The sequence below is a fragment of the Narcine bancroftii genome, chromosome 1, assembly GCF_036971445.1.
Source record: "Narcine bancroftii isolate sNarBan1 chromosome 1, sNarBan1.hap1, whole genome shotgun sequence".
Classification (NCBI taxonomy): Eukaryota; Metazoa; Chordata; class Chondrichthyes; order Torpediniformes; family Narcinidae; genus Narcine; species Narcine bancroftii.
The window spans coordinates 301,255,789-301,270,109 of NC_091469.1; the positions used below are offsets into that span (position 1 = coordinate 301,255,789).

General features: G+C 38.5%; 1 protein-coding gene across 3 annotated transcripts in view; it reads right to left on the minus strand.

Annotated features, from left to right (window-relative positions):
- Positions 1-14,321, minus strand: part of ttc17 (tetratricopeptide repeat domain 17) — a 77,816-nt gene that overhangs the window by 33,717 nt on the left and 29,778 nt on the right. For all 3 annotated transcript variants that reach the window (XM_069905839.1, XM_069905824.1, XM_069905831.1), the window contains exons 12-16: positions 13,330-13,436; positions 12,638-12,812; positions 9,391-9,459; positions 6,662-6,886; positions 2,438-2,624 (exon numbers count right to left, since the gene is read on the minus strand). In XM_069905839.1, the coding sequence (XP_069761940.1) occupies positions 2,438-2,624; positions 6,662-6,886; positions 9,391-9,459; positions 12,638-12,812; positions 13,330-13,436 (763 nt within the window). The remainder of the gene's footprint in view (positions 1-2,437; positions 2,625-6,661; positions 6,887-9,390; positions 9,460-12,637; positions 12,813-13,329; positions 13,437-14,321) is intronic.

Genomic DNA, 14,321 nt, shown 5'->3' on the forward strand with positions numbered 1-14,321 from the left:
AAAGCAACAATCCGTGCCAGCAGTGAAATGATTGAGATCAATGAAGTGGGTTGTATTTTGTTCCTTTTTTTAAATTTTAGGTTTCTTTGGGTTTTAAGTTCCCACAAGGGTTTATGACTTTACCGATATTTGGTTCTTCGTATTTGTTCAATTCATATAATCTTTTCTTTGTTGTACAGGTACACAATCCTTTATCTGGAACCCTTGGGGAACAGTGTGTTCTGAATTTTGAATTTTTCCGGATTTCAGAAAGCCAGATTTAACCCCATCTGAATTGTGCTGCCGTATCCATCTCCACCCCCTTCCAATCACGCTGCCATCTCTCCCCCGCCTGACGTACACTGCCGGTCTCCCCCCACCTTGCCCGCCTGACTCGCGCTGCCGGATTTTTGAGCTTTCTGGATAAAGGATTGTGAACCTGTATTAGGGTATGGGAGGGAGGGGAGAGAGATAGGGGAAAAAATAGACTGTATGTTATACACTATTGTTGAGAGAGAATGTGTTGTTTGATTGGATTTGTATGAGTCTTTGAAAATCAAATATAAAAAAGTATACAAACATGGGAATCGGAAATTCATAACATTATCTCCTGAAACATGGGGAAGAATTACTAGACTAGTTAATACTTCTTCACTTTGTGCACATCATTCTTTAATATGTCTAAAGATAAACTAGCTCGCATCCTTCCAAATATGAGCTCTACTTGTGATAGGTGAAATACTGATGTAGCTTCATTGACTCATGTTTCGGACATGCCCAGTGTTAGAAAAATTTTGCAAATACATTTTTAAAACTGTCAATGATACTGGTCATTCAATTACAACCTAACCCCATAACTGCTCTTTTTGGAATTACAGACGTAGATAGTTTACCTACTTCGGCAGATCGAGTTATAGTTTTTTTTTCTACACTATTAGCTAGAAGAGACATTTTACTTAAATGGAAAGACTCTGATTCTCCTACATTATTTCAATGACTTTCTCATGTTATCTCTTTCTTAAATTTAGAAATAAATCAGGTCGCACTTTAGATACAACTATTAAATTTGAAAAAACATGGAAACCATTTATTGATTACACTTTCATGGGATAAATTCTATGAATTAACGTTTCCTTTCCAGATGTAATATAATTCTTGCTCATCTTGGTGCCTGCCACATTGACCACCGCCAGTGGGCTGATATCGCCTCAAACCGTGCATCTTGGCGCCTCACAGTTCGGCAGGCAGCAACCTCCTTTGAAGAAGACCGCAGAACCCACCTCTCTATCAAAACCAAAGGAGGAAAAACCCAACACCCAACCCCAACCCACCAATTTTCCCCTGCAACCGTGTCTGCCTGTCCCGCATCGGACTTGTCAGCCACAAACGAGCCTGCAGCTGACGTGGACATTACCCCTCCATAAATCTTTGTCCGCGAAGCCAAGCCAAAGAAGAAAGTGTGGACCAGAGCTAAGTTTTAAACTATTCGAAAGATCCTCGCGATAGGTCGCTCAGTTGTTTTTTTTTCCCCAGTAGATTGAGTTTTTAAAAAAATATATAATCATTTCTTTATGTTTTCTTTGTTAGGAGAATTATTTCTAATATGTCACATTTTCACTCTTTGGAATTTATGATACTTATATTATATAGAATTGGACATACCATTATTATTGTGTTGTTTCTATTTTCCTTATGGTGTATATATTATTAAATATTAATAAAAAGATTGAGAGAGATATAGAAAGATTCAGCAAGTGGGCAAAAATTTGACAGGATTATAAATAACAAAGGCATTCACTTTGATAGAGTACAAAAGCAGAGATCTGCATAAATCCAGAGGAAATAAAGTTGGCACACACATAGAACAAGCAATTTTAGATGGCAAATGAAGTGTTGGGAGTATCAAAATAGAAAAGTCTTGCTGAGGTGTATTTGGTAGGTTTCAGTAGCCAAATAAATAATGCAACATGAGTTACTGGACTCATAATTCAGGTTATTCAACTCAATCCCACCATGGCAGAGAAAGAAATTAAATACATTTAATTATGTGAAATTTGAAATGCTTGAAAACTCTTGCTTCCATTTCTTGTGTAGCGGACAGGGCAGAAAATTAGAACCTCAATCATTAGGATTATAAATAGGAAATCAATGGGAGAGTCATCATGAGAAGTTTATAAGTTAAGGTCGATCAACCTGAAGCTAATTACCAGGGCATTGCCATTTTTCTGTTGAAATAAAGGAAGTCTCTGATGTGCTGGTATTACTATTTGTTAATTTATCCCAAAATTAAATCTTTACACAATTTTCACCTTCGATACAGGCATATCTTATTATTAACATTCCATTGGCTCAACTTACTTGTGCATATCCACATTTTCTTCTAAAATATTTATCACTTAAAAGTTGGAACGATTTTCCAGATTCTCTAACCTTCTTCAAGACTCATATCTTCGCTTACCTGCACATTTTGAAGATGTAAGGTTGTATAAAAACGGGTAGAATTGTAGACAGCGGATTAACTTCAGGTTGTTGTCACAATCAGGACATCCAGTTGTTCTGTCTAGTGCTGTTCTGAAAACTCGAAGAGCAGCACTAACATTCTTCAGTGCTAGGTAGGCATTTCCTAAGCTTAACAAGGTTAGTGGCTGGAGGTGGAAACAGGAAAAAAAATGCACAATTTAAAACCTAAAAGGAAACACAATTTAAATTTTTTATCTAAATGAATTCTCAAATGCTGAACTAAAAATATGATGGCTAGAATAATTACTGTTACAATTACCATGTGTACAATTACCCAAAAAAGGACAAATCAATGTGCAAGAGGCCCTGGTGAACATCTCTTCCCCCACCTCACCCTCCACATTTGAAGATTTCAGTTTTAGGAAAGAAGTTGTTTTACTTAAAGGAAATGAATATATTCTCCAAGAAATAGGTCAATAATGATTTTAAAAATTGGAACCTTACCCATTCTGTTGATAAAGTACTGCAATGCTATATGTTTGTTGATTCTAGTAAAATAGCAATGTTAAAAAAACATTCCATTAAGTGGAGGCATGTACAATAGGATCTTTTAGATAGGTACATGGACTGAGCAACATGGAGGATATGGCAGGGAGGTAATTTTAGATAGTTGTTAGAGTAGGTTATTAGGTCGGCGCACCATAGTAAACTGAAAGGCATGTACTGTGCTGTAGATTTCTACGTTAAGCCTAATTTTACTATGCTGTTGTAAAAATCCCTCTCCGCTCCTTTTGGTTCCAAAATAAACTTCGTTGACATAACCACAAATTTTCACAGGAGTAAAATGTAAAATGTGAGAAACATGCTTATACCAGATGAAAAAATATTGTATCATACACTACTGTGATTATGTTAATGAAGAATCGTCTCCCAAACTAAAATAATTTCTCATGCCCTCCACAGCTGTGGTACTATTGGCTCCCAAGCTGTGGAGAAATAGCATATATAGCAGTGCAACACAAGAACAGACTCTTTGGTCCAAACATAAAAAAAAAATTAAATCTCTTCTGCCTGTACTTGATCCAATTCCTGCATATTAATGTATCCTTGTAAACACCTCTTAAATGTTGCCATTGTATTTGATTCCACTTGTACCCCTGGTAGCCTGTTCAAGGCACACATTACTGTGTAGAAAAACTTGCCCGGTATATCTCCTTTCATCAATATTTCCCCTTCACCTTAAATGTACTCTACTATGTGAAATTTTAACTCTGGGAAAGATTCTAACCATCAATCCTATCCATGCCCTATTTAATATCATAATTTTTATAAACTTCTATTTGATCTTCTATTAGCCTCCAACATGCTCGAGAAAATAACCAGTTTGTCCAACTTCTTTTGACAGCTCATAACCTCTAATCCAAGGCACATCTTGGTAAATCATTGTTCCTGCAAAGGTCAGTCAGACAGATGAAGGTGAGAGAGGTGGAGGCAGGTCCTTCCTCATTCCCCTGACTTTTATTTTTTCTCCCACATTCCCACTTGAATTCACCAGTTTTCTCCAATATTATTTCTTTCTTATTCCTGCAAATTCACTGATCTTGGTGGTACAACAATGGTCTCTCTTTCTCCAAAGTTTCTTTGATCTCAGTGGTCCCTATTTAGCTGGTGAAACCCACAAATTCTGCTGAAAAAATTATTGTGCCCTGAAGAATGTAGAAGAATCTCCAGGTATACACTGTGAGATTATCTACTCCAACAAGATTCAGGCTACTGCATTACATCTTCTGTACCAGGAGCAAATCAAAACCTATTACCCACAGGCTCAATAGGTCAACCAACGGAAACCTGGTACAATGATTAAATATGAAGCACCTTTCTGAAAAAGTTTACAGTGCAAAACTAATATTCAATGGAGTAATATATTGTGTGGTTTAGATTATGCACTCACCTTTTGCAGATCAAATGCTTCATTACACTACACAGAATGCATTTCGCTTGACTATTTATTGGTTGAATTTAACTCAGATACTATATTTGTACACGTATTACGTGCACACTACATGCTTTTTTACAAACCAGGTAACCCACTGTGTGTCACCTCTGTAAGCACACTATACCAGAACTTTTTTAATATATAAATATAAAATTGAAGTTATTTGAGCCTCAACTGATTCTACATTAAAATTTAGTTTTAATCATTTGAATGGAATTATCAAAAAAGTGCTGGTCAAAAGCCATATAACATCTGAAACAATCAGAAAAATAATGACGTCATTTATTTGTCTTCTTTATTATCACCTGTAAACCCTTTGATTTCTTCAAAGTCAGATTCTTGTTCATGGTCTTTATTAAAATACGCGAGGATAGCCTGCAACCATTCTTCTGTTACCGTAGTCGATACTGACACGTCGTCACTTTTACTGCTTTCGTTATCAGTGGTGGAATCCCCATCATCAGTATCCAGGTAGACCCCTACTTATGATGGGATTCAGTTCCGCGACTCTCATCGCAAGGTAAAATTATCGCAAGTCAGGGTTTATCTACACAGGCAGTTTTCTGTGCCGCTCCTGCCAGGTGGCTGACATCCCTGCAGCAGTCTGATAACTAGGGGCAACGGCGTCACTTCACAACCTACATTGTGATTTGGAACGCAGACGCAGATTGCTGATGCTCCCTCCCTTTTAAATCTCTCCTTTCACAGAGAGGGCAATCTGTGCCTGCATTCCAAATCACCTTTTTTTTTTAAAAAAGAAAAAAAAACAGTGTTGGGTCCAACAAAGCACGATTGGGAAACAATCTGCGTGCGCTGATTGAATGGAAGTAGAAGGAAAAGCAACCACATTGATACAAGTAGACCCCACCTTTATTCAAAATGGATTCTGATCATCCTAACTTTGAAATATTGTAATCCAAAATATCTCAAGTTTGGGTTTATCTGTATACTATGAATCCACTGCATATGGTTTCTGCTGTTATCTTATCCCACGCTCTGGGAACCCATTCGCAAGCATTAGTGTAGGTTGCTCTTTTCAAGAGTGCTGTTCTGCACCCATTCCTCCCATTCTGATCTGAGGAACGTCTTGAACGGATGATTAATGGTGATATCGAGTGGCTGCAGTTTACATCAGCCTACTCGGAATTACTGTAATGTGGGGCCAATAGAATTTATTGTCTTTTGTGTTGAATTCTCTTTGTGGGCTACAATAGAATCAAATATGAGTAACAATTTCTCTGAGAAAAAAAAACAGCCATTGTCTTCAATTTAATGCCACTTGCAATTCAGCCAAGGACGACAGTAAAGGACAATCTTTCATGTCCAGTGGTGGTTATGACCAGAAACAGCCGCAGTTCCTGTGGAGGGGATGTCAAAGGCTATTGGGACTTAATCCATGTTAATGATGTCCTCAGGTGCAGTTCTTAGTTCACAAATTTCATTGGCGATGAAAATCAATGTTCTTTCCCCAAATCGTCTGGAAGATCTAGTTCTTACCGACAATCCGTTTCACTTCATAAACTTTGATATCCATGGGAAACCTGCCTTGAAATCTGGGATGCCTCTTTCACATGCCAATAGCCTCAGTTTCATCAGAATAGTGACTGTAGATACAGCCTGATTTTGTTCTCTTCGACTAAGAACTCACTTCTCCAAGCCAGACTCTAACTTGGGCCATTTAGCTTTGCAGCCAGGACGTGCACATTTTTGTGGTTTCATCTTCTCAAACTCATCTTTCTCTTTCTTCCATCCACGAATGGATGAATTGCCAACCTTAAACTTTCTTGCTACCGCTCTGTTGCCAGTTTCTTTTGCTCTCGTAACTACTTTCAGTTTGAAGTTAGCGGTGTAAGATTTTCGTTTGATTCCTCACATTGACAAAACTACTCTAGATTTCAATGGTAATAAGTACGTAGCACAAAATGCGAGGGTCTTTTATACGAATTTTTGGATTATGGCTGACTAGGCTAGGTTGAATACAGGTGATAGCTTTACAGGCTGATAATGTTATCCGTGCATGTATCACTTTGCTATTTGTGACTTTTATAGAACATATCCTGAAGATGCTGGTCAGGACCGACTAATATTATACGCATGCGGTATATACATGCGTTTGCTATACGAGAACTTTTAAAAAAAACATATAATTTCAGGTTTTCTATGCATCATATGCATGTGCGTGTTATATGAGTGAAAATAGAGTAATTGATCCAAAGTCTAACTTACCTCTGTGCTGTTAATAGCAAGTGCTTTTTGCAAAAGAGCAGCAGCGTCCTGATGCAGCTGAATATGAATTAGTAAATTGGCCAAATTGACCAGTGGAATATCCATGTAATCTTCAGGAACTACATTTAGTGCTCTTTTCAAACAGGCAAGGGCAGAACTTGTGTTTCCAACTGCTCGCCAATAAAGACCAGCTTCATTCAACAGTAACCACATTGGAGCAATTTGCTAGAAATAAAACAGGTTTTGAATTTCAAATACAACAGTGCATTAGGCCATCAAAATCAATGTTCATGTCAATCAAGAAATAATGTTCAAGTCCAACTTATTATTGGTTGGCATGAGAATAATTTGTTCTGATTTAATAGAGTAGGATGGGAGCACAGGGAGGCTTCACATAAACAAGATGCCATTGGAAAGATATTGTTCACTATTTCAGAGTTACCCCAGCTCGTTTTTTAATTGTTCTATGACAAAACAAATCTACATTCAATTGCTAATCTTTAGGTTATCTAGTAACTTAGACAGAGCTATTTGGATCTAATATGATGGCAAGAGTGAGGTAAAACCACATGAATTAAAAGGGTAGAATTTTTAAGGAAATGTTAGAATAGGGAGAACTGGATGCATGTGTAATTTATTTTTAATGAGGGCAGATTCAAGGTCAAACATTATGGGAGCCTTAGAATAGCTTATGAAAGAAAGGAACTCATACCAAGCTATTATAAATCACAGTTGAGGTCTTAAATGGAAAATTATTAATTCCAGAAGGCTTTGAGAGAATATGGGAAGCTAGCTTCCAGTGGGTAAAATAATTAGTGGCCAATATGAGTCCACAGATACAAAAAAGAGCCATAGACCAACTTTTCATACCTCAACATATGAGGCTGATTTAAAATGCTGGGCAAGGTTAGTGGAAGCAGATTCAATTGCAACAGCCAACGAAAACTTGACAACTATTCAAATATATTCAGAATTATAAATTGATTGGCACAGTGGAACGGCTGATAGAATTGCTGCCTCATTGATTCTGGTTCAATCCTGACCTTGAATAGTGTATTTGTAGAATTTATATGCTCTCTATGACTGCCAGGGATGTTTCCTTCCACATCCCAAAGTCAGGTGGGTCGCCAGTTAATTGGTCACTGTAAATTGCTCCTAATGAGTAGGTTGTGAGAAGAATCCAGGAGAGGGAAAGAGTTTAAATGTGGAGAGATTAAATAAATGTATTTGAAGTCGATTGCTGTAAATAGGTGGTTGATGGTAGGTGGGCTGAAGGGTTTGTTTCTATGCCTGTATACCTCTATTTGGAGAAATAGTTAGGGGGTTATTATAGAAGAATATTATAAAGAAATCCATTCAGTCGTTTATCCAAACAGTAATCACAATGGGCAGAATGGTTTCTTCATATAGTATTAAATTCTGTGATTTGGTCCCAAGAGTTTTGATCAATATTTTATCAAAATGATTGGCTAAAAGTGATATGCTTAAGTTAAATCCTGGCTGGCTCAAGGGCATAAAACTGCTGTGATTGATAATTAATTTAGCAACTCTGCATCTAATAACATTTTCTAATCTGCTATTTGTGGGCAAAAGGCCTCAATTTAAAAGTACAAGCAGGATATTCTTAATTAATACTTCCATGAAAGTACTGCAGGTTAGGCAGATTGAAATAGTGAAACAAATATCTGGAATTTTTCATATTAATGTTCTGGAGTTCATATCAGATGGAATACAATTGGTTTATTAATGAGGCAACAGATAAATAATTTTCATTGAAACATTTAAAAGATCAGGATGCACTTGTGGAAAAACAAAAATCAGAGAACCTTCTATGGGGTGGTATTATTACAGATGGACACAATGGAAAGGGAAGAACAGGAAAAAATGGAAGATGGTTTGACAAACAGATAACCAAATTACATGTTAGGCAACTAAGTGAAGAATAACCAATTGCATGATGGTTACAAGATCTTCCTTTCAGTTTATTCTAACTCACAGCAACACACCCATCCTAAATATTGTCTCCATTCCAGAGGCAGAAATACAGAATGTATGTGGCTAAAACCAACTTTATAGTCAGATTGTTACTAAGTGCTTGACAAAATTCCACATTTCAGACCTCCAGCATATGAAGTACAATTGTGAGATTTAAAGTACCCACCCTTTTCTATTTATTAGGCAAATAATTATTAAGAAGCATCAAAACAGCTTATAAAGAAAATTCTATGAAGTATTCTTTGGCATATGACAGAATATATATTCAGACATTTAAGTGTCTCAGATAACAATTTATAGGATCTTAACAAGGGGGACTAACTGATTTGATTTGTTGAGGTTTGGGTATAAAACAAAAATTTACAGAAAGTCATTTTTTTTTTTTTACATAGTTCTTTCTTTTGACATAGATGCATTGAAAAAAATACAACACTGATGAAGATTTGCAGAATTTGTTCAAGAAACCTAAAAAAAACTTATAAGGGAGATAAACCAATTACTGTATTATAATCCTTTATTACAGTTGATAAATAGATATTTAAATTCATGAAAAAAAACTTTTGGGCAGCAACAAGCAGATTAAAAAAACTTTTCTCCTTTAACAGAAGTAAACTGGTACAGGGAATAAATACTACATTCAACACATTACCACAGAGGAAAGAAAGGAAAAGGAGAAAATACTGAAGAATGAATGGACATTTACTATTTCTACATCCACATAATTATTTGCTCACCTTTTCAATAGCTTGTGAAATCACCTTTGCGATTTGATCTTCAATGATATTTAAATGAGAGAAGAGAGCCTATTCAAATACAAGTAAATTGCAATTATAATCCCAAATTGTAGAAATAAGAATCCTATGTAAACATACTGTACACCTTTTACACAATGAATATAAACAAAAGTAAACTGTAGCATTGTCAACCAGTACATTTCAATGTATCTCAATCACTTTAAAATATCTTTGGCAAATATAAAAATTAGTAAATTTCAAGCAAATTGACAAAGTGAAAATAAAATATTTTATAACTAAGAACTTAGTTTTTCACCACTCATTTTTAAGTCAGCCAACTGCAAAATTTCCTGAATGTTTTTAAATTAATTTTTTTCAGTGCAATTATTTTAAAGTTTGTTTCAATTAATAATTACAAATATAGTGAGACTTTTGATGAATTTTTAAATCTGTTTCAAATCACTGTTATTGTAACAGGAACTGGTGTTCTCAACAACCACATTTCTGGCATTTGGTGAAAGCAATTTATTTACTAGCAACAGACAGGATTTTACTGAATGCAAGTAAACAGTGAAACAATAACGCTTTTAAGTTTCACATCTAACTCAACTATTTTTTTTAGATGAAACAAAATAATTTAAAGACAGGCCGCAAGCACAACACGTGCACACAACATTTTTAAAAACAGATGCAAGAGTAGGAGGATGATGATGTGAGCAATTAAAGGTGGATGTCAGTTTACTGTTAATTAATGTGAATTTACAGTATTGGTTGAGGATCTGCCGCCGGAGGCCCGAGGTCCTGTTGCTGCCGTCACCGGAGGCCCGAGGTCCTGTTGCTGCCGCTGCCGGAGGACTGAGGTCCTGTTGATGCCGCCGCCAGAGGCCCGGGGTCCTGCTGCCACCCGGGAGGCCAGAGGTCTCTTTTCTTTCGGTGGAAGCTGCCGTCCGGCGGCTCTATGTCCAAAGCCCTCTGCGCAGCTCAGATGGCGAAGTCCTCCTCAGCGACAAGATCTCCATCCTCAATCGATGGTCAGAACACTTCCAATCCCTTTTCAGTGCCAACTGCTCAGTCCAAGAATCCGCCTTGCTCCAGCTCCCTCAACAACCCTTGAGGCTAGAGCTGGATGAGGTCCTTACCCGGGAAGAGACATATAAGGCAATTGAACAACTGAAAAGTGGCAAAGCAGCAGGAATGGATGGAATCCCCCCCAGAGGTCTGGAAGGCTGGCGACAAAGCTCTGCATACCAAACTGCATGAGTTTTTCATGCTCTGCTGGGACCAAGGAAAGCTGCATCAGGACCTCCGTGATGCCATCATCATCACCCTGTACAAAAACAAAGGCGAGAAATCAGACTGCTCAAACTACAGGGAATCACGTTGCTCTCCATTGCAGGCAAAATCTTCGCTAGGATTCTCCTTAATAGACTAATACCTAGTGTCGCCGAAAATGTCTTCCCAAAATCACAGTGTGGCTTTCGCGCAAACAGAGGAACTACTGACATGATCTTTGCCCTCAGACAGCTCCAAGAAAAGTGCAGAGAACAAAACAAAGGACTCTACATCACCTTTGTTGACCTCACCAAAGCCTTCGACACCATGAGCAGGAAAGGGCTTTGGCAAATACTGGAATGCCTTTGATGCCCCCCCCCCAAGTTCCTCAAGATGGTTATCCAACTGCACAAAAACCAACAAGGTCAGGTCAGATACAGCAATGAGCTCTCCGAACCCTTCTCCATTGACAACGGTGTGAAGCAAGGCTGCGTCCTCGCACCAACCCTCTTCACTATCTTCTTCAGCATGATGCTGAAACAAGCCATGAAAGACCGCAACAATGAAGACGGTGTTTACATCCGGTACCGCACGGATGGCAGTCTCTTTAATCTGAGGCGCCTGCAAGCTCACACCAAGATACAAGAGCAACTTGTCCGTGAACTACTCTTTGCAGATGATGCCGCTTTAGTTGCCCATTCAGAGCCAGCTCTTCAGCGCATGCCGTCCTGTTTTGCGGAAACCGCCAAAATGTTTGGCCTGGAAGTCAGCCTGAAGAAAACTGAGGTCCTCCATCAGTCAGCTCCCCACCATGACCACCAGGCCCCCCACATCTCCATCGGGCACACAGAACTCAAAACGGTCAACCAGTTTACCTACCTCGGCTGCACCATTTCACCTGATGCAAGAATCGACAAAGAGATAGACAACAGACTCGCCAAGGCAAATAGCGCCTTTGGAAGACTATACAAAAGAGTTTGTAAAAACAACCACTAAGAAGAAACACACAAAGATCAATGTGTACAGAGCTGTTGTCATACCCACGCTCCTGTTCAGCTCCGAATCATGGGTCCTCTACCGGCATCACCTACGGCTCCTCGAACACTTCCATTAGCGCTGTTTCCACTCCATCCTCAACATTCATTGGAATGACTTCATCACCAAAGTACTTGAGCTGGCAGAGTCCGCAAGCATCGAATCCACGCTGCTGAAGATCCAACTGTGCTGGGTGGGTCACGTCTCCAGAATGGAGGACCATCGCCTTCCCAAGATAGTGTTCTATGGCGAGCTCTCCACTGGCCACCAAGACAGAGGTGCACCAAAGAAGAGGTACAAGGACTGCTTAAAGAAATCTCTTGGTGCCTGCCACATTGACCACTGCCAGTGGGCTGATATCACCTCCAACCGTGCAGCTTGGCACCTCACTGTTCGGCGGACAGCAACCTCCTTTGAAGAAGACCGCAGAGCCCACCTCACTGATAAAAGACAAAGGAGGAAAAACCCAAAACCCAACCCAAACCAACCAATTTTCCCTTGCAACCGCTGCAACCGTGCCTGCCTGTCCCGCATCGGACTTGTCAGTCACCAACGAGCCTGCAGCAGACGTGGATATACCCCTCCATAAATCTTCGTCCGTGAAGCCAAGCCAAATAATGTGAATTTACCAACTTCTCCACTAGTAAGGTAAGAAAAGTTAGCAGAGGCTTGGCCTGAACAAGAGACCCTTGAAAATATGGAAAAGATGACAAAATAGCAGAAAACAGGTTTTCTAACAATTAAACATGCTGGTGAGGCAGCATCTATGGTAAGAAAAATGGAGTTTGCTTTTCAAGTCAAAGAGACTTCTCTGAAATGTTAACTATTTCACTTTCGACAGATGCTGAGTCTTTTGAACATTTTGTTTTTATTTCCGATTTCTAGCATCTGAAGTTTTTAAACTTTCATCCATAATGTGGTGCTTAGTTAAGATCATCACCTGCTTGGCATGGTAGTCAGGTACTCCAGATTTCAAATCTGCCCGGTTTTCTAATTCATTTACTTTCTGAGAAAGCTTTTCATTACTGTGAATATCCATCATAGATGAACAGTCTGGAAAATGATCAGTTACATCTCTCTCCTGGTTTTCTGAAGGTGCCAAAAATGATCGGACACTGGAAAAAAACAAATTACTTATTTTTTTTTAAGATGGCTGGCAAGCTTAATTGAACAGGTTAAGTTTAGCAGAAATAAAAAAAACATCAAGTACTTTTTAAGGAGATCAAGGTGTTAATGATACAACATAATCCAACTGCCTATCATATTATCATTTCACCAAAGTGTTCATGTTTCCTTACACACAACAAAATGGCTAATCATTATCTGGGGCATCAGTGCTTTACTCTAGACCCCTGAAAAACTTCTTAATAATACATCTATAATATTATTTGTTCTTAATCACACATTTTGCAAATAACTGACAACCACTCAAATGTGACCTATTTATTTATGAACCTCAGTTTTATAACATATTTCAAAAATTTACCAAAAAGATTAAGCACACATTCCTTCCAGAAACAAATCTCTATTGTATTATAATTTAATGATTACAGTAAAATATTTTTAATGTCATGCAACCCCAGTTTATTTTACAAAATACGATTTTCAAAACGTTTTCTTCCAAATCTTTACCTGAAACCTTTGTATTCAGGAGGTAGAAAGTAGGTTGGTAGATCAGCTGCAGTGGGGAGAGTAGGATAAGTGCGCATGCAGTCCGATCGTTTGGGCCACAAAACATCCTGATGACACAAACAACATACGCATATCACATTATTTAAGTTAATCAAGAAAGTCTGCAGATGCAGTGATTGTAGCTTAATATTCAAAATTAAAAAGTGGAAAAACTCAGCAGATCACACAGCATTCTTCATGGCAAAGATACATACCAACACTTTGGCCCTGTATTCTTTGTCAAAATATGATCAAAAAGAGGGGAGGGAGGGGGGAGGGTAAGAGTGCGCACGAGGGAGCTAGAGAGAAAGAGGTCCGTTAATGCCACCTGGTATGAAAGTTCCGAGATGGAATATTAGGCTATATGTAGCATTTGATTTGTAATATCCTTTATTTTTCTTCAAACCAATCAATTTATTTTCCGTCATTTTTTTGCATGGAACAAAAATGTCTCAACTCAAAGGATATTTTAAAAACAAATACTATCATATCCGTCAAGTGAAAACCTACAATGGGAAGTATTCTTCCACCGCTCCGCAGAGATGATTTGGCATGTTGTCCAATACTCTATCAAACTTCTACAGGTGCACTATGGAAAGTATACTGGCTGGTTTCATCACAACCTGGTTTGGGAATTCCAATGTCCAGGAATACAGAAGGCAGGAAGCATAATTAAGTCCTGACTTTTCACCCCACGCTCCTCTGCATTTGCAATTTCTATCACCTACAACATGATACCATTACTATACACATCTTCCCCTGCACTCCCCTCGCCATCTTCTGTAGGGACCACTCACATAACTTGTGAATCTGTGGGGATCATCTACTACATCTGGGGCTCCTTTTGTGACCTTCTCTACATCAGAGAAACTGGACATAGACTGGGCGGCTATTTCATTGAGCACCTTCACTCCTCCACAGCAATAAAAGGCATCGCCCAGTGACAATCGAGT